At 42.2% G+C, this 23,217-nt stretch overlaps 1 protein-coding gene across 1 annotated transcript in view; it reads right to left on the bottom strand.

Annotated features, from left to right (window-relative positions):
• cacna1ab (calcium channel, voltage-dependent, P/Q type, alpha 1A subunit, b) overlaps nucleotides 1-23,217 on the bottom strand; it is a 289,319-nt gene that overhangs the window by 25,869 nt on the left and 240,233 nt on the right. The window contains exons 35-43 of the mRNA XM_049571566.1: nucleotides 19,537-19,653; nucleotides 19,371-19,436; nucleotides 18,905-19,002; nucleotides 18,516-18,666; nucleotides 18,112-18,239; nucleotides 17,344-17,440; nucleotides 7,293-7,398; nucleotides 6,259-6,366; nucleotides 3,321-3,424 (exon numbers count right to left, since the gene is read on the bottom strand). Of these exons, the coding sequence (XP_049427523.1) occupies nucleotides 3,321-3,424; nucleotides 6,259-6,366; nucleotides 7,293-7,398; nucleotides 17,344-17,440; nucleotides 18,112-18,239; nucleotides 18,516-18,666; nucleotides 18,905-19,002; nucleotides 19,371-19,436; nucleotides 19,537-19,653 (975 nt within the window). The remainder of the gene's footprint in view (nucleotides 1-3,320; nucleotides 3,425-6,258; nucleotides 6,367-7,292; nucleotides 7,399-17,343; nucleotides 17,441-18,111; nucleotides 18,240-18,515; nucleotides 18,667-18,904; nucleotides 19,003-19,370; nucleotides 19,437-19,536; nucleotides 19,654-23,217) is intronic.

The raw sequence follows: 23,217 nt of genomic DNA, 5'->3' as shown, positions 1-23,217 counted from the left end.
ACCATAGGAGATGATGAAGACATTTAAATAATGGAGGAATGGAACTTATCTGTAATATATAATAATATCTACTAACATATAGGGAATACAGTGAAAAGAATTCTCCGGTCACATGTCGGCATGTAATGTAAAAATGGCCGCACAGACCAAAACCGTCTACAACGCTGCCTCTGTTTAAAGGTACAATAATACAACCTCCTCCTCTGGCACCTCAGTTGTTGTTTAAAAACCTTTGACTCTGCCCTCTAGTGCCATCTGGCCATATCTATGCCAATATAATGGACGCATGGAAGCATGAGGGCAGTGATGTTTACAAGTCTCGTGGACAACAAAGTAGCATGCATTTTAACGAATGTGCTTTTGAACCCTGCTCAAGCGAGGCTAATACGCACATGCGTGCTCATGCATGCAAAGGGTGCGCTACTCGTAGTCTGAAGTGTTTTATATTGTAAGGCTTTTACCGTAAATGCATGTGTTTGGGAAGTGCTGAGCATACTACTGGATAAATGAGACTTTGACAACTTGTTTGAGCGTTTGTCAACGGATGTTTTTGCAAGTTATGGCCCACTTCGGTTAGCTAGCTAAAATTAGCTTTGCACAAAAACAATTTGGTGGCTGGTATGAGTGTATGAAATATCAATTCCTTTTCAAAAGTGCTCAAAAATTCACTTAATTTCTGTTGAGGTCTTAAACTTGTTTGTTTAGACATTTAGTTATCCAATATGGCTGCCAATGTGGGACATTATCGGAAAACCACAGCTTTAAAAGTTCTGCTTTCTTTGGTCTAAACCTGTCCAGTGGTCACCGTCTGTGTCACAGGGGTAAATGGCTCACGTTCGTCTCCAGACGGTCTGGTTTGGCACTGGCTAGCTCTATTGAGAAAATCCATGGTACAAACATTTAGATGGATTATAGTGAAAAACATGAACAGCAAACACTTAACACAGATATCGGCTTCAATGGAGTATGTCTCAGCAGTGGCATATATGTATCAATGAATGGTCCCGGGACTGACTGATTACATACGGAGCCACTGGTTACAGGAACCTCCACTCAACATCCCACCAACCATCACGGCAGACAGACAGGCAAACAGACAGATTCATGAACACACAGACTGGAGAGAATGGGTCTTGGTTAGAGTGGACAATCAACGTGGATTGACCAAGTAGGGAGAGCTTGATAAGTCAAGGTCTCATCTCTTCCTGGAAGGATAAAGGGAGAGCATCAGAAGGACAGATACGACATGGAAGACAAGGAATGAGGGACAACAGACTCCAAAACAGAGCGAAGAAAGGCAAGAGGATGACAGACAGCAGACAATATATCTGAGACACAACAACAGATCAACAAACACTGAAAAGGACAGTTGAGACGAGGCTGGAGTAATACACAGAGGGAGGTGGAGAGACAAGAACGAGACAGTGGAGTTCAAGAAAAAATCCACCTGCTGGTTTCCTTACACTGTTACATGAGACCACCAAAGCAATCCTTTCCTTCAGTTGGAAGATGGAAATATGAAAAAATTCATACCACAATTTCCATTGCCAAAACTAACGTGGAAAAAATAAAATACGAAATGAATATGTCAGTTGCTTTTATTATCTTCACCGGCATCTCGATTGTAAGGGAGCCAGATGGGACAATTCCACTGGGCGCAGCTGCACCCGTTCTTGTTCCGTCCACCACGTGGCATCATGCCACACGTGGAGCATTTCAGATGCAAGTGTTTTGCCTGCCTGATTTTGTTGAAAAGCAGATGGTCATTATTCCTTGATATTTGTACTTCTGCCCCAAAGAAAGTAGGCAGCACAATTAAATCATTTCTTTTTTTAAAATCTATTTTAATTATGTTTATTGTTATGTCATACTTCGCTGTGTCATAGTTATTGCTCCATTGTGTTCTGGTCTTATGAGGGTACTTTGGATCTTCGTCTATTGTAATAAGGATTTTCTCTGCATGATTAAAGCTACCGATGATATTTAATCCTCAGGGGAAACGACATCTCATATTTGCGTTAACCAAGAAATATCCTGCTATTGAACTCCACTGTAGTTGTGCTGTAATATCTCAACTTGACAAGACACTGACTATGATTTGTGTTAGTCGTAGAAAAAAAAGAATAACAGATCATGAAACAGCAAAACTTTTATAACTGTTATTTTTAGGTGGATTCTTCCTTTAAAACAATACGCCAATAAAGAAACAAAGACCACAGTGAAAGGAGAGACAGAGCATGAAGTGAGATACTGTAGAGATGGCGGGACACACTGACAGACACACTGACTGGTTAAAGTCCTTGTGTACTGCTGATGTTGAGAGAGCCTGTGTGGACCTGTCCATTCAGTCCAATGGGATGGCTGCATTCAGGAACATACCAATACATATTGTATTTGCACTGTTCGAAAGGAAAAAAACACTAACATACTCTCCATCCACCAATGCACTCCTTTGTTCTGCAAAATGGAAATCCCATTTGAAGATAGAGGCTGTGTCTCAGGCGATATAGAGCAGGCTGACCACACTCCATGACTTTGTTGTACCATGTCAAATTTATGATCAACTGCTGTAACAACTGGATGACTTGCTTGAGGGAACAGAATGTATTACATGAGTGGAGAGATGTTTCCACACATCCGCAGTGTGGACTAATAATACAGAGACAGCGGGAGCGAGTGCATCTCAAAGGCATTCATCGACAAGAGGGGAAGAGCACTGACAGGGTACAAAAGGTAAGGCCATGTGGTATCATCATCATCATCATTGCTCAGAACATTAACCAACAGCAAAGACCATTTGTTATGAATTGGTGAACCCTTGTAATCTTCCTCACCATGTTCAAACAGGCTGTGGTGAAAGGGGGGGGGGGGGGGGGGGGGGCAGTGGGAAAGGGAAAAGTTGCTTCATAGCGAGAGAACGTAAAACAGCTTGGTAGCTCTGTTAGCAAGCACGGTAAAAGGAACAAGGCTGGCCGAGGGAGCTACAAGGTGCTAGAAAAAGGACGCATATTTCCAGGAAGCATGCTAATAAAGGGTACAGCACAGGCTGAGAGGGAGGTCAGGTTTGGGTAAACAGGTGATGAAAAGAAAACCTGGGGAAGAGGGGTTTGTTTGGAAGTGTAGCTGGGAGCTTATATAGGATTTAAATGTATAAGACATGGTTCTTATGCTTTTAAATCCATATTCGGTAGAAGAAAGGCAAAATTAAATCCAAGGGCGAGTAGAAGCGGCATCAAAAAAAGAGAGCCAGTGGGAGGTGGAAGAGAAAAAGGAAACAGAATTCTTTTGCGTTCGGGGAATTTCTCTGGGGTGGAGTCTACCTGTTCCTCTCGCAGGGCCTGCAGCTTTTTCGTCTTGCTCTGCCGGTAGTATTCCATGATCATCATGGCTGCGTAGATTTTGCCCACCGTCAAGTCTGTGGCTGCTGAAAAAATGACAAGTTACCCTGCGAGATTAGACCTGAGTGAGATGGGACCCTGAGCCGTGGGGGGGGGATGGGAGTGGGGGACGAGACACACAGATTGCAACCAAATCACTGACACAGAGAAGTTCACAATAACATGCAGAATACACCAGCAGTTGGGACAATTCTGTTCCATGTCAATCCATGTAGACCTGAGCTTAAAAATTAAGACTTCAAATAAAAATGTTCTGTTCCCAAATTTGGTAGGTTTAGGAGCGTCAATCTTCAGTTGTTGGAGGTAAATTCAGCAAATATTTGGTCAGTGGTGACCAATAATTGACCCTTCCTTAGTTTTGCCCCGTTTCAGTCTATGCTCCAATAATTGAGCAAGCTTGGTATCTGGCAGAACCTTGGTCAGCTGTCCTTTTTCTGGTTTTGATATGCTATGCGCTTGGCTCGTCTATGCTGACAAGAAAAACAAATTTTGAAGATGGTTACGGTTCCCATAACCGAAAACAAATCATGTCCGTTGTAACGAGTGGATTAGGCTGTGCAGTAGACCATCAGCTGAACATCAACACCATCACTAAGAACACCTAGGTCCAACGTTGACATTACAATGCAAAGTCACATTACACTGGATCCACAATCTCCATGGACATATAACATTGTATGTAGTCACATCTTCAGTTAGCTGTTGTTAGCCAAAAGCTTACTAACTAGCTAGCTAATTTTAAGCGACATCAAGAGGAGTTAGCTTACTGTCAGATAACCAGTGTCAGCCAGGATTGCTTCCTACGTTTTTCTGTGGTAATGTTAAAGACATTTAGAAAAGGACAGATAGGTTGGTCACTGACATATTTTGAAGATTTCATGAATTATCGTTAGCTAGAAAAGGACAAGGTTAATGTTCTTTTGTTCATAATATCTCCGTAAAGCTACGTGCCGCTCCCAAACTTTTTGTGGTATTTATTTGCATATACATGATGTCTAGCATCCCATCATCAACATATCCTTTCATTGCATACTTTAGTCCTTTTTTATATTTCTTTTTGTCAAGCTTGTCCAACCTAGCAGCAGTAACTAAAGGGGGCGAGACTTTTGTCCGGAGTAAAAAGCAAAGTGAACTGTTATTGTCTAATGTCGCATCCTCTTCCCCACTCACAGAGAGGGACAAACATGGGCTTTTAAGTCTTTACTTTAGGTCTTATTATAATTTGCATGCAAACATGCTTACTTGCATGCTTGTGTGTACCCTTTGGGTCACAAAACCACATTCTCACAGGCTAATATATTTTCCCAACACAGGGTTTAAGCTAATTTAATGCATTGATGAACTTTGTGAATGAAGTTAAACTAATCTAAAAAGCTCATGTGGCAAACAATCTAGTTTAATAAGCTAATGATATTATGCAAAAATATATGTATAATAAGGCAAGATAAAGGAAAAGGTCTGTTTTTTGCTGATGATGTGTTTCTAAGCGCTTTAAGTGCAGCAGGCAGATTTATGATTTACCTCCAAGAAAATATGGAAATGGCCAAATTTGGGGGGTGAAATGAGGCATTAGAACTGCACAATATAAAGGGACAAATATCACTTGGTAAAATACTAATTGTATCAGAAGCTAATATGCTCTTTTGTTGTCTTGAAGGAACGGTAGCAACCACACCTCCACTGAAACAGAGCTGAGCTCACTTGCTGGTGCACAACAGACAAATACAATATTACAACACTGTACAACCATTAACACAAAAAGCCAATAGTCTTTTCACAGGCAGATGCTGTACCTATAAAATTGAACATTCCCTTAATACTTCATGATCATCTATGTATCATCCAACTTTATCCAAACTTGAGTGTATTTAATCTTTAATCTTAATATTAATATTAAGGCTGAGGACCAGGTAGCCACCTCACTAAGAAACATGACACCTCAGTCAAATGATCCCTGGGAAAACAGGAGCTCAATTTTTTTCTAAAAACTCCGGACATGTATCCCCAGAGTTTGGATGGAACACGTAAACATTTAAAATCAGAAAAATATTGAGCTTTGTTTTGGTCGTCAAATAACTTTATGTACATTTTTTTACTGAATGAGTGGTGCCCTTTTCAAAGTGGCATGGCTACAAGTCTTGCAGCATTAAATTTATATTATCATATGACCACACATATCTCATACTTATGTGTGTAGTACACCTTATTAACTGCCATGCATTTAGCCAAACAACTTGATGCTTTTGCTAAACATGCATCATTATGCTAGTTTCTTCATCACAATCATTTCATATAATCTTATTAGCCTATTTTACTGGTTTATTTGCTGGTTAACTTTTCCTGTAGTGAAAAGACTTCTATAGAGGATCTTCTATAGCAGGCACCCCCTGATACCAGGACTGTGAGTGGGTGGAAAGATCAGTGTGGGTGTATGTGCTACTGTGTCCACTCTGATGTGATCTATGTGTCTGTGTACACATATGTGCTGATGTGGCTATAGAACGTGTATGGTACTGTATGGTGGAGAGCCTGAACTCGAACCATGTTGTGAGCGACATCGCAGAAATTAAAAGTCACCACAAGCAACTTTTTGTGAGGGCTTTTTATTGCGATCCACGACAGAATCGTATATTGTTTCATCCCTGCTCTGGATCACGGTATTGGTAGGATGTTTGGATGTACAGACTGTATACTGCTATATGTATGTGTGTATGTATGTACATTATGTGTTTATGCTGTAGTATCCTGATCAGGAGATGCAAAGCAGTGAATGACACTGGCTGGTAGAAGCTGTCCTCTTGGTGAGTTGGTGATTGTAGACACATATACATACCACTATGCGCTTTTTTCTGTAACTTACCCTTGTGCGGTGTAACCAGCAGGTCCAGCGTCTTCTGTGATAAGTTTGGCCAAATGGCCATCATCTCTTTTCTCAGCTCTGCATCCATCTGGTGCTTGTCTGCACCGCCTGAGTGGCCCCGCAAACCAGTGCCCACACACACGCGCATCAAACATTTGCACACACAGACAGCATGCATGCATTCATTCATACATATACAAACACGCCACACACATTAACACAGGGCAAAGAAGGTACAGACCAAAAGAAAGGCACGATGGCACAAAATCCCAAAAGAAATATATTTAGCCATTCATGCGTGCACACATTCACCCAAAACAAAAAGGTTATTCGTTAGTGTCAGAATTGGCAGAGTTTGGTTATATTAACTAAAATAATCTGAAGCATTCTTGTTGAAGAGAAACCATAGACTGTACAGTAAAGATGGACGACATGAGAGCTCCCCAAAAGTGAAGCCAAAACATCTCGATTGCCTCCTGGTGGCTGGCTGCAGAATAGGTCATAATTCCACCCCCTACAAGTTAGTGGATGGAACATGGGCCAAACTAAAAAAAAATCGAAGTTAACACCAAGTACATTTTTCCTAAAGATGGTTTGTGTCATTTTAGGTAGTTCTATCATGCTGTTATATGTTCAAGTGTTTATTTTCCTGATAAGTTTGGTTTTAATTAGTTATTTGGTGCCATAAAAAGGGGGTTTGACATCATGATTGACAGTCGTGTATGCTAACCGGTGTTGGACGGCGGGAACTTGACAGTGCTTAGATCGCTACCTCCCAGACTCTGGCTCCAAATGATATCACAGGTGCAAGATGGCAGCAGCTTTAGCCTGAATATTTTGGCTTTACTTTTGCAGTGGGAAGAAGTGGAGACACATTGTCCATCTTTATGTACAGTCATTGAGAGAAGCAGACAGAAACATAGAGGTGAAAAGTCATAACCGTTAATTAGCCAGTAGTACCCAAAAATGTCAGACAAGAGAGTAACTGAGATGACCAGATAGAGTAAAGGGATTATAGCACTTTAGGGCCGTACCCTTGGCAATCTTTATATCCAGTGCTGTCCTGATCAGAGCCATGAGAGTGGAGTTAAAATGCACCGTGTTGTCATCAGCAACCGGCAGATCCATGCGCAGCAGCCTCTGTGGAGAGCCAGTCAGGATGAGAGGATGAGAAAGGGACGTGTCCTTGCTAAAGAGTGATGTGCCTGAACCTCCAGGAAGGGGAGGGGGTGAGGGGTTGGGGTCGGGGTTGAGAGAGCTCCATAGACAACAGCCAATTAAAGCTGGACAGGATTCGTCCACGTTTTATTCGATGGTCCCTGAGACACATTAGGGGCTAAAGCAATGTTGACTATGTGTCACTGTAATTCTTTCAGATCTGATTAATGTGAGCTTTTAAGCCAACTTGAGGCACTTGAGTTTTAGAAGTCCTCTGATAACTAATGTGTGCTATACTTACTGTTGAGCATTCACGTGTTAAGTCTGCTGCACAGTTTTGTTCGTTTTATTATCGCATGCATTCGCAAGTGCAAGAGCATTTGCTTGAGGAAAGAAACTTGAATAGGCGAGTCTCTGCGTCTCCTGTGTTTCCAGTGATACTCTACGAAACAGCACAGCTATCCAATGAGGGCCATCTGCTGCTAAGCAACTGTGAGAGCCGAGAACCACAAGGAAGAACAATCGGAGCCAAAATGGCCTCCGACCCAACCTGTGCCCATGTTCCCTAAATGTGTGAATGCACTGGCGCATTTACACATCTCTGTTGTTACACACATGTAGATATATATGAAACAGTACACATACACCAACCCCACACCCCCCCTCCAACCCCAGCATCCCTCCCCACCCACTTACACACAATTATTTTCACAGACTGCAATTAAGGGCGCTTAATTGGAGTCCTTTGAAGACAAAATAGGCTGACTGGAGAACAATAACAGTATCACTGGTGTAATTCTGCTATTTTTCAGGAGACTGCTTTAGTTTTATTTAACTGAGGTGTCTGCTATAGAGCTCCCCCCACCTGTAAGGAGGTTCCCTGTCTTAACAAGTCTATATTGTACCAGGTAAAACCAATGGAGAAACCTGCAGATAGAACGAAACAAGCTGGGCCAGCTAGGGCCGCTTGCCGTTCCTATCCCAACCAGTTGGCATCCATTGGATTTACCTACGAACATGAGCGTTGGGCACTCACGATGGCAAGCACAGTAGTACGATGGCGGTGGGGTTGTGTACATGCTCGTGTGTTCCTGAGTGTGTGCGATTGTCAGGCATGCCCAAAGCCAAGTGTGCGGCAGGCGGAGGGCATCGGCCAACATCCACAGCGCTCGGCAGGCAGCAGGCAAGACAGGCTCAATGTCGCCCATAGCCATGCGACAGAGAGTGCGAGGATTGCATGCAACACAACACCCCCCTAGAAAAATCCCACAAACCCGGACACACAAAGCATGCAACATGCCTTTACTTCACTCCCATTATCTAAGCCCCAACTCTTCCCACCTACCCAGCCCACTACCTCCCCCTGACTGCCCTCAAAACCCACTTTCACAATACAAGTAGCCGTGCATCCGCACAAAGAGAGTATCCTCAATCCAACTGGATTGATCCTACAGATTGACAGATCCATTTCTTATTTTATAATGCTCTCTACAATTTTGCATTCATGGGTTCCTTAATCAATCAAATTGACAGCGATGATTTCATATAAAGTCAAGATCTCTCTCAATGCCAAACGGGTGCAGTGTCTTAAGGGGGTGTCAGAGTTAGAGAGGATTAGAGTTGTGGCATTCCCTGAAAGAAGAAAAAATCATAGAGAAGATCAAAAAGAGATGATCGACGTTCTTTCTGTTTTTGTTTTGGACCAACCAGACTTTATAGTAGTAGGGTAAGGGGACGGGGTCTATCAAAGGGGACACATGGTAGGGACAGCAGTTAGTTGAGTTAAACTCGGCGGCTCTAAGCTTGGTCATGAGATGTAGTTACAGATAAAAAGGGAAGGGCGAGAATGAGGAGGGAGAGGAGGACCGTGAAAACACTGAAAGAGTCAAAGAGGAATCAAGAGAACGTGGGTCAATTGGAAATAACAGAGAGGAGTGTGTGTGTGTAGATAGAAAGGAAAGAAGAGAGAGGCTGAAAATTACAGAACAAGACAAGAGATAAAGACGAGGACTAAAAACAACACTGACATAAGTTTTCTGAGAAGAGGTCAGTAGCGATACACAGATATCAGAACTGTTGGCCTAGTGTCCAGTAAAGGGAAGATCAAGAACTTTCCCTAAGCATTAAGAGATCAGTGTCAAAAGGTTCAAGATGTCTAACTTTCCCATCTCCGATCTAACAAGAAACATCGAGGACTTTCTGATCTCAAAATGTCCTTTAATGGACTTTTTTTTTTTCTGTGAGATTGTATCAATGAATACTGGAAGGCTTTGATGGCTGAAGTATGTGATGGGGACCACTGCAGATACAGGTTGACATTCTGAGAGAAAGAAGGAGAACAGAAAGGACAGGTAAGGTAGAGACAGAGTGGGCTTGAATGGACAGAGAGATGCTATGAAGGAATGAAGATGGATGCCGTTTGCTGACAGACGTGTGGACGTAGAGGAAGAAGGACAGAAGGACAGAAAGAGAGAAAATTGACAGGTAGGAAAAACGAGAAGAAACAAGAATGAGAAGAAAGGACAGGGAGAGAGAAAGAAGAAAGTAAAAGACAAAAGTGAGAAAAGCTAGAAAGAGACAGTTAATGGGGTACTGACAGCCAGATTTAATAAAAAGTTCAGCACAATGGAGAGTTTGCGATATTTAATCAAAGCCATCCTGTTCACAGAACAGTGAAGAATAGTTAATGTAGTTAAAAGTTCATTTTACTTTATGGAATTTTATGGATGCTATGTTTACAATTCTCAAGTATGGATGCAAATATGTTAGCACACTGGTTTCCAAACTATGGTATGAGCACCACTGGTGGTACGCAAGCTCCCTCTAGTGGTACATGGAGGAATCTCTGATTTTTTTAATATAAACTAATTAATTTAAATTTATATATATATTATGTATATATAAACAAAATTTCTAATGAAAATAGAGACCTCTGTGGAAAATTTGGCTCCTGGTTAAAACCTCCTGAACAATGAACACTGAAGGAATTTTAACTATGAAAATTTTCAGCTGGTTGCAATCTGCAATCTTCACCACTATCTGCCACTAAATCCCCCTAAATCTTACATCCTGGACCTTTAAATTATGAGATCCTTGAAATATAAAAGTAAGTTTAGCCTTTCCTGTCACATTTTTTGTTTCGATATATGCTGCGTAGTCTTGTTCATGAACGTGGCGCACACATGTCCATGAACACTTATGTGCTAAGGTGTAATAGCAAGATAGAAAGTGTTGGTAAAATAAATGGTTAAAAAACACTGCAATCATGGCTCCAAATGGGAGCTATGAGGAAGACAAGTGTGGAACAGGGGGAGAATATTTCGAACAGCCATGGTGAAAAGGAAGTAGACGACAATCAAGCAAGTGCAAGTGCTAGTAGCTACTTAAGCAGCGCCAGTGAAGTCTCAACAGCACCTGATGACGTATGAAAGTCGTGTGGAAGAGTTTAAAACACGTGGCTGTGGCTACATTGTAGAAAGGACTCAACAATAAACAATTTTACGATTAGGGAATAAACCTGCCTCCTGCTTAAGCTGTCCAAAGCTGAATGGGGTGGGCCTTGGCCCTTGTATTGTAACATCAGTAATATTAGTGGTACTTGGATTAGTAATATTTTCTGAGCTGCTACACAGTGTAAAAATGTTTTTTGGAACCATTGCGCTAGCATATAGGTAGATTAGCTTTACAGCTGATACACACACATCACTGTTAACTGATAATGACAGGATATTTGCCTTGGTGGTGCTACTTTTCTGAGCTTCTTTGCGCCACAAACGATCAGAAAAATAAGGGCCTCTTTGCTGAGGCACCACTTCATCTTTTCAACACTTTTTTGACGAATCTGGATGTCAATAAGAAAGAGAGTGAAAGAGAAAATAGACAGAGTAGGGCTCTACTGAAGTGGAGAGAAAGAGTGGACAACAAGACAGCGAGGCAGCAGATGCTGAAATGCGCGACCCAAATCTTTACCCTGGTGGTCTGAGGCCTGAGGCACAAAGAGAAGCCAAAGATGTTTCCTTTGGGTGTCAAGAAAAAAATCATCTTGAAAAAAAGATAAAAAAAAAACTAGAAGGGCCAGAACTTTTCCTACTCATTTTATTATGCATTATTATTATTTGTATGTGCACAGTGTTTATGTGTGTGGCACAGTAACGTGGGCATGTTTGTGTGTGCACTATTGTGCCATCCACAGGAATAAGAGACGCAGAGAACTGAAGACAGACACCCTTGCCGGTCCTTCTGTACCCGCATCGTAAGCAAATAGTTGCACCTTATATGGCTGTTTGTTGGATTCTACACTAAAGATTTTCACATGAACAAATTATGTTTCTAATTGTGAAAAAATACAACGTGTACATATTTCCATATATATGCTCACCAGTAATATTAGCATTAAAATTAAATTAATTTAAATGTACTGCAAACAATAATAGCTGTAACACATGATGAGAAAAAGTGATTGAAAAATGTATTTATGCATTTTTTTGCCTTAAGTCTCAACAATGGTTGAACAAAACAGCCTGTTGTGACAGGCATACTGTACAAGCTTACATAATATTTCACTTATGTATTCTGCAAGATTCAGTATGGTAAAATATGCAAAAATCAATTTAAAACTATCAACAGGAGTTTTCTTTCTTTTTAAAGTTCCTTAATTTGTGATGGAAAAAGGAAGTCTTTCTCAGATCTGTGCTCTTTCTATGATTTTCTGGCAGGATTTTGGTGTGTGCATGCGTCCGTGCAGGTTGCAGAAGGACTGGCAAAGCCTCCTCCGTTCCCTTACTCCTGCGGCCTGACGGGAGGAAATAAAAGAAAGAGGATTGACTACCACTCCACTATCACTTCACTTCACTGCACGACAAAAGCCCATCCCTCCATCCCCGCGGTCGGAGAGAGAGAAGAGAGGACAGCGCTCACCACCACCACAACCACCACTAACAGACAATGAGGAGAACACCGCTGGGAGGAGGTAGGGAAGGAGGGAGGTGGAGGAGAGGGGGAGAGGAGGAGAAGGTCAGAAAGGGACGGGGGAGGTTTCAACAGATGAGAGAGGTGGGGGATCTCCTCCCCAGCGATGGGGAGGTTTCGAAGGGGAGGTTTAAGGACGGAGATGGGAGGGGTAAAGGAGGGAAGAAAAGAATGGTGGGAGAAGGGAAGGAGAGAAAGAGGTGGGGTGGTGGTTGAGGGGGGTGGAGGGGTAAGGTGGGGGGCGAGTCTACCTTATAGGCGACCCGGGCGGGACACCTCTTCCCGAGGCCTAGCGGCGGACACATGTGTCTTAGCATCTGATACATGTCTGTGTAACTGATCCGGCCGCTGGAGTGGCCACAAACACACACACACACACACACACACACCACATGCATTCACCCGCACACCAACACATACACACACACACACGACAGACAGAACAAACAAAGACGGACGACGTAAAAACGAAAAAAAGGAAAATGATGAGGGGTAGGGAGAGGGAGGATGATGGGGGGAGGACGCGGACACACACAGGTGTGTTTGGAGGAGGAGACATGAGGAGAAAAAAGAAAGAAACCGACAAAGGAAAGGAAGAGGGGGGGAAACAAATACACAGAGGTTATTGTTTGATCGCTGTGGATATGTGGTTGCTGTGGTGAGAGAAGAGAGAAAGAAAGAGAAAGAGCGAGAACGAGGGAGTGTGTTACGTGGCTTCTAGTCTGGTTTATCATAAAGTAGGGGAGAGGAGAGAGAGGGAGGGAGGGAGAAAGGCTGGAGAAGGAGGGGGGGATTGGAGGAGGAAGAGGAAGAGGAGGTGTTATTTAGTTTAGTTAGTTGTTGAGAAACCGTTCTATGCGAGGTGAAAAGGGGATTTGGGAACTTTTTTTTGGTCTTTGCCCTCTTTCGCCGCTCGGATAGAACTGGCAGCGGGGCTTCTAGCAGGCAAGGAAAAGCACCGCTGCAGAGATCGGAGTGAGTCACAATGACAAGTCAATGCAGTCTGTTACTGAGGCTGCGCGTCCACCGGGAACCTCTGCTCACAGCTGCGCCTTCAGATGTTCATGGGAGCCCTCCGCGGTGATGACAGTGTTAACAGCTAGGTCTTGGCTATTAGAAGGTCGGTTCACCCTCATCACCGAATGTTTCGTCACTTACCTCTTGTGGCGTCCAGCTATGCAGATAGTTTCGGTTTCATGTGCCGTGTGTTTGAGACGACTCTGAGAATTCTGTCTCCACTTTCAGGACTAAAGTTCAGCAGGGTCCTACTTGAATCGTGGTACGTCTTCAAGTGTCCAAGCGCATCTGCTACTTTGGTTGATGCAGGTCAGGGGTCAGCAACCTTTACTAACAAAAAAGCCATTTCTGACCAAAAATGATAAAAACAAAATCTGTCTGGAGTCACAAAACATATTTTAGCCTTATAATGGAGGTAACACAGTCTAAATTAGCTGTTACTAGCGCGTCTAAATGAGCGTTTATGAATATGTTTTACCACTAGGTGGCCATTCTGCAGTGGGCAACTTATTATTTGGAACTTTAACTTTGCAGAGCTGGCGGTAAAAGCAAATGAAGCTGTCCACACACTTTTAAATTCTCTATTCTCCTCTAAAACTCTACTTTCTTGAATTCAGAATCCATAGATAGCCTACCTAGGTTGCCACCGCTTTTGAGGTTTAGCAAAATTTGGCAAAAAAGGCTTCAGGCCAATGACGTTTGAAGCACAATTTTGTTGACAACATGTTTAAACATTTCATTTATTTGGTGCATAGGTGCATATTTTCATTTTTCATTTCCATATGATTTTTTGTATTTTCTGGAATGATATTTGTTAATAAATAATAAAATCAACAAAGCATCTGAGCTCAGCTGAACCATTGACTAGGGCCTCTAAATGGCCTCCTGCAGTACAGAGTGTCTCAGAACATCAGCATATGCAACTGAAACCATTTGCATGGCTTGATATCACAGGGGCTAAGATGTGAAATATATTGTTGATCATGATTTGGGTGAACTGACCCTTTAATCATTTCTTACGTCAAAGCCAAACACTGCAGCACCTTAAAAAGATCCCGACAGTCAGCAAACACAGATGTCATGACCAACAGTTCTTCCCACAAGCATCTGTCGACACTGGAAGTTAAGAGGTACCTGGTGGACACAAGACCTTTTGATGTCCAGAGTCCCTGCCCCAAACCACACACACACACCCTGCCCCTTTCCTTCTTTCCCCATACACCAGAGCCACAAACAGAGCAGGTTTGGCCATACCTTTATAGTATTTCAGGTAGCAGTGAATGTAAACTGTTACCATGAGGCCTGTTACAGTCTCCATTCAAGGTGTGCCAACACAAGCATGTGGGATACACAAGATCTCTGCTTACATAACAAATGCGCGTAGGGAAAGTAATGTCGATGGGATCTGGGACTGTGGTATGTACCGAAAAACGGCCAGAGAAACGGAGTAGATGGTTTTATTTTACACAAAAGAATACTCTGCAAAGATACAGTACCGCAGATCAATGTAGGTTGAGGATGCAAGAGAATAACTTCTTCACTGTTAGTCGCTTGTTTTAGTAGTTTGATAGTGCTGCAAGTTTTTGCAAATTTTAAACTATTTCATTATGCAATGAACACCCCGTGCATTGCTCTTTGCACTGTTGTGTGCATTCTTCCTGAGGAGTGTGTAACAGGCCTTACATTCATTTTGATTTTTGAACCTTTAAAGCCACTATGTGTAGGATTTTAGAACTCTGACATTCAGTACACTTACTGGCTTTAAAATTTAAACTTAAATAGTAAAGGCTGCTTACGCACAGTGGTTCACAAACACGTCATGGAGGCACAGAGATCTGTAGTTCTGTATTCCAACTAACCAAAACAGCAGCTGATATCAGCTGCTTTAAAGGTATACTATGCAGGATTTTCCTAAAAAGAAAAACAATGGATGGATTAATACAAAATAAATCCCTTTCAATCGTAACTTTTGACCCATGAGAGGTGTGTTGGGGTGTATTTATCTGCAGAGACTTTGACCTCTGCCTGTACTTTCTTATTATGTCTCTGCACCAGTGACGGCTGTGGCCAGGGGCATCATGTTTCAGGTTGTCTGTCTGTTTGTTTCATTCCCTTGTACACAAAATCTCAAGAACGGGTTAAGGGATTTTTTTAAATTTGGCACAAACATCCAGTTGGACGACGAAGATGAACTGATTCAATTTTGGTGGTCAAGGTTGACGGTCAAGGTCACTGTGACCTTGTCTGTCTCATTCTTGTAAATATGCTATCCCAAATCCGTCTTGAGGGAATTTCTTAAGACTTTTAATATCTGGCACAAATGTTCTCTCAACAATGAACTGATTAGATTTTGGTGGTAAAGGTCACTGTGACCTTGCATCCATATCATTCCCTTATACACAATATGTCAAGAACAGGTTAAGGGAATTTTTTAAATTTGGCACAAACGTCCACTTGGACTCAACAATGAACTGATTCGATTTTGGTGGTCAAGGTTGATGGTCAAGGTCACTGTGACCTTGTATGTCTCATTCTTGTAAACATGCTATCCCCTTTTTCTTTTAAGGGAATTTCTTAAAAGTGGACACAAATGCCCACTTGAGCTTAATGATAAATTGATTAGACTTTGGAGGTCAAAGGTTAACATCAATGTGACCTCACAAAACATGTGTTTGGCCATAATTTAAGAACTTACACACTTATCATGACGACATTTTATATCCAAAAGGTTAAAGGTCAACTTCACTGTGACATCATAATGTTTTCTGGCCATTATTCAATGCCGTAACTCAGGAACAGAAGGGAAGACATTTGGTGAGATACTGAATTGGTGACACTAATCTTGGGTCTCCAACTTGAATCAGTGATTATACAGAAACATTGTCTACTGTTGAGTCTGGACAGACATGGATGTAAACTGTAAATTGACTTGTTGGCAGAGGCATATAACTCCAAAGTGGTAATTAGTAGTTTTTGTCTTATTTTATTGTGTTTGGGATGTTCCTGGGCACAGCGCGTAGGTGAGTTAAGGACTTTATAAAAAGGTGGTGACCAGGTGCCAGACTGCAAAGAACACCCATCAAAGGAGAAACTACAAGCACAGCCCTGAAAAAAAACACATGTAATATGAAACAAAACGGCTATCTGGGCTTGGTTTTCACTTTCACTTTCGCCGGCGATATTGTTAAACAGTAACCAACAATTCCTGCACAGTATACCTTTAATTTGTTGAATTATCTACGAGAGTGACTATAAACAAAACCCACAGACTCCTGAGCCTTGATGACACATGGCTGGAAAACACTGGCCTAGCTGACAGCTATCAAGGTTAGCATGGTGGTGACAGTATTCAGACCAAGCCCTCTCTGCATAAGTCTCTGTACTAATGTAACCCCGCCTCCCTCACCCGAACCCCAACTCAAACAAGAACAATGCACATTGCTCGACCATTTTCTGCCCAGGCAAAAATTAGACAGCAAGCAGAAATAAAACACAATGGCTGACTGGAGTCTAGACTCTAGTGTTGATATCATACTCAAGTAAAAGGTGAACACATCAGTGTCATTTTCCCAGCGTTCAGTCAGAAGACAATAGCAAGTGCAGTGCACCACCTCATGCTTCACACACCGCTATCGATGTATGTGTGTGTGAGTGTGTACAAGAGTGTGTGTGTGCATTTCTGCATTGTCCCAAACATTCTCATTGTCACGTCAGAATGCATATACAACAGAACCCCCCTCCAAAAAAGAAATGATTCAATGGTGAAATGAGATTAAAACAACTGAATAATGCAAACCCAAACAGAAAAACCAAACCAAATGAAAGAAAATGCTGAAGTTGGAAAGAATTTGTTTTAAAAGTGATAAAGAGCGACATTCATTCCAGTCTCTTAAAGGCGAGCAGGTTGCATTTAAGTTTGTGCTTTAGGGGTTTGGTCCAAACCTTGCAGGCCACCCTATGTGGGCATTTCTTGCCAAGGCCCAGGGGAGGGGAGATAACTCTCAATAAACTGTACATATCCTTATAATGTATGCGCCCGCTGCAAGAAAAATACAAGGAGGGGAGGTTAGGTGAGGGAACACACAGAATACAGAGAGAGAGAAGGAAAGAGAGAAAGAAAAAGATGATAGAGAAGAAGAAAAAGGAAAGGGAGAAGAGGAGAGAGCATTCATTTACACTGAGAAAAAGAGGTGCAAGACACCTTCCTCACATGCACGCCCACAGAAACTTCTTTCAAAGGGCAGAAGAAGAAGAGGAGGGTTACATTCATCTCCACTGTGCACTTATTGTGCAATTTGAGAACGAAGGCAGAAAAGTTTAGAGAGAAAGGGAGAGAAAGACAGAGAGAAATGTAGAAAGGAAAACTCAGGCAGGCCAGCTTTAACCGACCCACTTTTAACCGCTATCATCACATGATGTAGATCCTGTTTCAGCATTACACTTCCTGGGTGAGATCATGACTCCTGCCTTTTCCCCCGTTTGGGACAGGAGAGAAAGCCAAGGGTTAACAGTTACATTACATTCAGAATAAGACTGTCGAAGTGTTCGTAGACACATCTGATGTTTGCTAACTTTCACGTTACACATGTGTCTATAATAGCATTTGCCTGTCTGTGTATTTGCTACTTCATGTGTGTGTTTCTGTCTATGATTTGTTTTGTGTGACTTCTACAGTGTGCATGCATGAGTGTGTGTGTGTGTGCCACTCACCAGGCGGCGGCGTCGTACTCGGCCCATATCCTTACATACTCGTCCAGGTGATGAGGCCCCAGGATAGAGGAGTCTCTGGTCAGGTACTCAAAGTTGTCCATGATGACAGCCACAAAGAGATTCAGCATCTGGAACAAGGACGAGGGAAACGAGCTCACTGCAAAACCTCTTCTTGCTAAGGTTTAATAATACCTAATAAAAATCAGGGATCTTTAGATATAGGGCTGTCTGCTAACAGCTGACCAAGTGTTAGGCGACCAGGCAGGTCATTAGTCGGCAAGATTTCATTGGTCTTAGTCGCAGAAAAAAAACAAAAAACAAAAGTGAGTGTTGATTTAAGTGTACCTCTAGCAATGAGAAGTAATTGGATTTATTAAAGGGACATTCTGTGTGTTTTCTCTCACCAGGAAAGAGCAGAGGAAGATGAAGGAGACAAAGTAGGTGTAGGCAAAGGTGCTGCCACATTCAGGCTCTGTGTTCCCTGAGTCCGGGTCGCATTCCTTACCACCCAGGCAAGCCAACATGATGTCATGCCACGCCTCACCCGTAGCACTCCTGCGTGACAGGGGACACATTGCAAAACATGAAAGAGTGAACACAAACAGTAAAGCACTGAATTGATGATAACATGCAAGAGACAACAACTGTCAGCATCTACTCAAGATGTGGTTCGAATGTGTGATGGTAATTAATTAAGCATCACAGATGAATAGCTCCTTCTGAGGGTTTGAATTTTACATTACAAGAGAGAGGAGGCCGTTGTGATGTGTAAAAGCGAAGCTAAAAGACTCACCTAAACAGCAGCATTAGGGCCATGATGAAGGTTCTGAAGTTATTGTGCTCGTCGATGGCAGTCTCTTTTTTGTCATCTAGTGCCAAATTCCCAAACAGCTGCACGAACAAACAGTGGAACAAGAAAGCAACCCCAACATTACTGCATATTCTCCACTTTGATGGTGATGTTTAAACAATCCAGTGACAACAGGAAAAGCTGTGTTGTTGATTTTAAAATGCTCAAAGTAATTATATATCATTTTGAGCTATTTCACTTGAGCTTCAGCAAATTTATGTTGCTGCACTTCTAGTTTCTTATATTTCTGAGGCCAATATTGTACTTTTATTCCAGCATGTTTAATTGACAGCTTTAGTTACTCTGCTGATTCAGATTACTTTAAAATGACTCTGCAGTACCTAAAACATGAAAACTGTCTCCAAAACCAGCTACAAAACATTCAAATGGGCAGATAAGACACACTCACCTGCATGCCGATGATGGCATAGATGAAGAAGAGCATGGCAATGAGGAGGCACACGTATGGCAGAGCCTACAAGAGAAGACGAAGAGACAGGAAGTACTTGTCAGAGCTGTGACATGTGTTGTGACTACACGTGCATTATGTGTGTTATCTGTTATAGACTGAATACCTTAAAGGACTGGACGAAGGTCCACAGAAGGATGCGGATGGTCTCTCCCTGTCTCAGCAGCTTGATGAGGCGAGCTGCTCTGAACAACCTCAGGAAGCTCAAGTTGATGAAATTATTCTACAGCACAAAGGGAGAACAGTGTCAGTGTCACCGAACACGTGACACCTGCACAACCTCCCTCTAACAAACACAAAAACCAAAAACAACAGCGGGAGAAAGAGAGGTCAAAGAGAGAGACAGAGAGAGGGGGAGGGGATCAAACCCAACAAAACATAACCAACTGCAAACATAATGGCTCGTAGTAGATACAAGTATAAATGGGAGAAAGACAGAGAAAAGGTCAAAAGACAAAGAAAAGAGAAGAAATAAAGAAAATCATAATTCAAAGAGTCTAAAGGTCATCATCCAATCTGGTACAGCAGAAGGCTTTTTTTTTTTAAAGAACCAAATGCACTGATCTTTGGGGGGCAAGCAGGCCACACAAGATGGAGCACAGTGCACTGTGCCTGTCAACCACACACACACACACATACACGCACACACTTTTCTGTGGCCCATGGAGCATGGCTTTGGGTTGTGTGACACCTAACTCTTTAAAATTTGGGAAGAGCTGGGGAGTTTTATTTGAAAAATCTGTCCAAATCTATAGTCTCATCTCCAGAGAATAGCAGTCATTGTGTAGTTGGATAAACTCTGTGCATTTTCACACTTGGGTTGAAGCTTGGACTTTTTTTCCCCTGGTCTTTGATGAGGAAAGTGTTGTTATGGAATTCAGCCCAGAAGTCTGGTTTCAGGTCCCCCACAAAGAGTGTCTGAAATTTGCTACCAGCATGCCCTGGAGCACAGACCAAACTTTATTCTGTACAGTATCATAATCTCCTACTTGTGTTTTATTCTTCTACCGCAGTTGTTTTTCCAGTTTAGCGCTAGCCGACCTAGCTGATGCTGTAAACAAGCGGCAACCTCCAGACCTGAAAAATGAAGCCAATGCACAAGTGCCAAAACCTGCAGTTCCTTACATGGCCACTTGAGTCTGGCTCCAAGAGCGAGTCAACCCCCATAGATGGCCATGTTAAAATGCCCGAATATACAGCAGAAATAAACGCTTGCAGGCGGGTACAAAAATGTTTTTGGTCTCTGTAGCTTATTTCAACATTTGTGACAACTGTACAGGGGGTGGATTTAAATTTTATTAAGGCTTACAGTTATTCATATTGAAGGATGAGGCCATTTGAGTGAAAGGCTTTCTGCAAGGGGTCGCTGCAGTCTATGAGTCAGATCAACCCCTCGCTCTCAAACAGCTCCAGCCTCTCGTCTATATACGGTCACTTTCGGCACCAAAAAAAAAAAAAAAAAAACAAGATAGTGATGACCTAAATCCCAAACTCAAGGCTTCAAAACAGTAGTCCACAAACCAATGGGTGACGTCATGGTAGCTGCGTCTATTTTTCATGCAGTCTATGGCTGTAAACAATGAATGACTCCAGGAACATTTAGCAGCTACACTGCGGCGATTGGCTCGTTTTATCGTACCACATCCATCAGCCATCAGTGCATGGGAAGATGACTAATGAAGTCTTGACTAAAGTATCGGCATTAAAATCACAAATGAAAGCATATACTTTTCTCGATGTTTGCAAAACTTGCTAAAAGCTCAACTGGGTTTGACGTATGTGACAGATACTGTTGTTGAGCATAAATCTATCAAAGGTCTGGACTGACTCGTGCATGTGTGAAAACAGTCCTGCAGTAATGACTCACTTTGCCAGAAGACTGAAGAAACAAACCTAAGTACAGAATAGGGTATCTAGACCAAGTGTGAAAATGCCCTTGATCGACATGGATCCAGTCCAATGAATTGTTGACTTTTCTTGGTGGTTCTTTACAGTGTCACAGAGAGAACAATGTGATCTAACAGCCAAACTCCCTGGTGAGGCCCTGGTACTCTGTGGTTGACAGGCAAGGCAGGAAGAGGGGCATGAAGAGGAAGAGGAGGGGAGAGGAATAAGGAGGGACTAGCGAGCAGCCTCAGTGCAGGCATGGTTTGGCATGGCTTGGCATGGCAGCATACTTTGTGAGGAAAGAACCGGCCTACATGCAGACCAGTAGGGGCCAGTGGGGCCGAGCACATCCTGAGCTCTGATTCACACATTCACCTATTTAGTTGCACTAAGAGTGTGAGATTTTATCTTTTAAGTTTGCATTGTGTTCAAAAATTGACATTTAACCAAGCACTGGTAGATTCTAGCTGCTAATGTTGTCATGATAGCACAAACTGGGACTATATACTGATTATTAAATGTTGCAGTTTAATTAAATGTGATCTCTGAGATCATCTGCACCATCTTACACAATACTGTAAGTAAAAAAAATCAGCTGAAAGATGACAGCATCATCAAACAGTCAGCTACACTTGAACCAGATCCCAGTATAGCTAATATGGTGCACAAAACTGTTGCCAAATATAGAAGTATTGTTTGCATTCTCGGGCGGCCTGTATGCAGGTAAAGTTTGCAGCATCTATTCTTTATCACTAATCTACCTGGAAAATGGAAAATTAATTAAACAATGACTACTGGGATAAACTAAAGGAACACTTTGCCTCCCAAATGACTGTGTACAACAACGACTTACCCCTTGTTACGTTGAATTCCTGAGGACAACTTTGTTTTACTCGAATGCCTCAACAGTGAACAAGGTATCAAAAAAACTGAGAAAATTCTTGATTAATTAAAGTAAATGGAGTAGAGTTGTCTTGCTTTGGTCTGATTAAGGGACTAAAGTGAGGTGTTCTCACGGCAGCATTTACAAGCGGACCAGATCAAATGTCTTGAGCGAGAAAGCTGCTCTTGATTGGTCAGAATGTCCGTGTGGGAAAAATCTAGGAAGTAAAGCAAACGTTGAAGAAGAGTACACTTGCAAGATAAATGTGACACTTTCTAATGTCACAATGGAGGGACAACTACGCAGGTTGATTTTAGCGCTGCTCATCGTGGACTATATTGCTGTCATTGTTCATTTTAGTCAAACCATACAGTTTGAAAACGAGGCGCGGCTCCAACTAGAAAACAATGTTTTGATGCATTGGATGTGCTGAATGTGCATATTAAGGCAGTACAGGAGGAGGTGCACATTAATAATCCTCCAGGACTGTAACATGCTCATGTTTAACCCAAACAATGTGTCATGTGACTGCAGTTGGTTTGGATCGAGGTCGGAACACGTTCTCACACGTTTCTGGATTCTTCGTTCACTGTGAATGCATACGAGTAAAATGAAGCTTACTTTACAAATTCAATGTAATCTGAGGTGAGTAACTGATATACAAATAATCAGTTTGGGGCTGAAGTATTAATTTAAGCACTGTGACCAGGAAGAGGTTTTTTCCTGTGTACAGATCAAAAGAGGAGTAAACTGAATATTATACAGCACCTCTTGTGCAAAACCTAACATGGTTTCTAGGGAACTGAATATACATCTAAGTACATGTAAAAATGTATTACATTGATAATGACCCTCTGTATGTCATCAGGTACAAAGAGTTTTAACGGACATCATCCAGGAAGCGCATGCACTGGGGTCAGAGGTTAAGACTGGTCATGGGGGAGCGGGTGATTGGGGGTAGGGAATGGGTTGGGGGTACACATGACCAATGAGGATGCAGCAGAAAGCTTTGAGAGA

The sequence above is a fragment of the Epinephelus fuscoguttatus genome, linkage group LG3 (assembly GCF_011397635.1).
Source record: "Epinephelus fuscoguttatus linkage group LG3, E.fuscoguttatus.final_Chr_v1".
NCBI classification, from domain to species: Eukaryota; Metazoa; Chordata; class Actinopteri; order Perciformes; family Serranidae; genus Epinephelus; species Epinephelus fuscoguttatus.
Note: the sequence above shows the minus strand (reverse complement) of the source record. Positions and strands in the feature narration are given on the sequence as shown.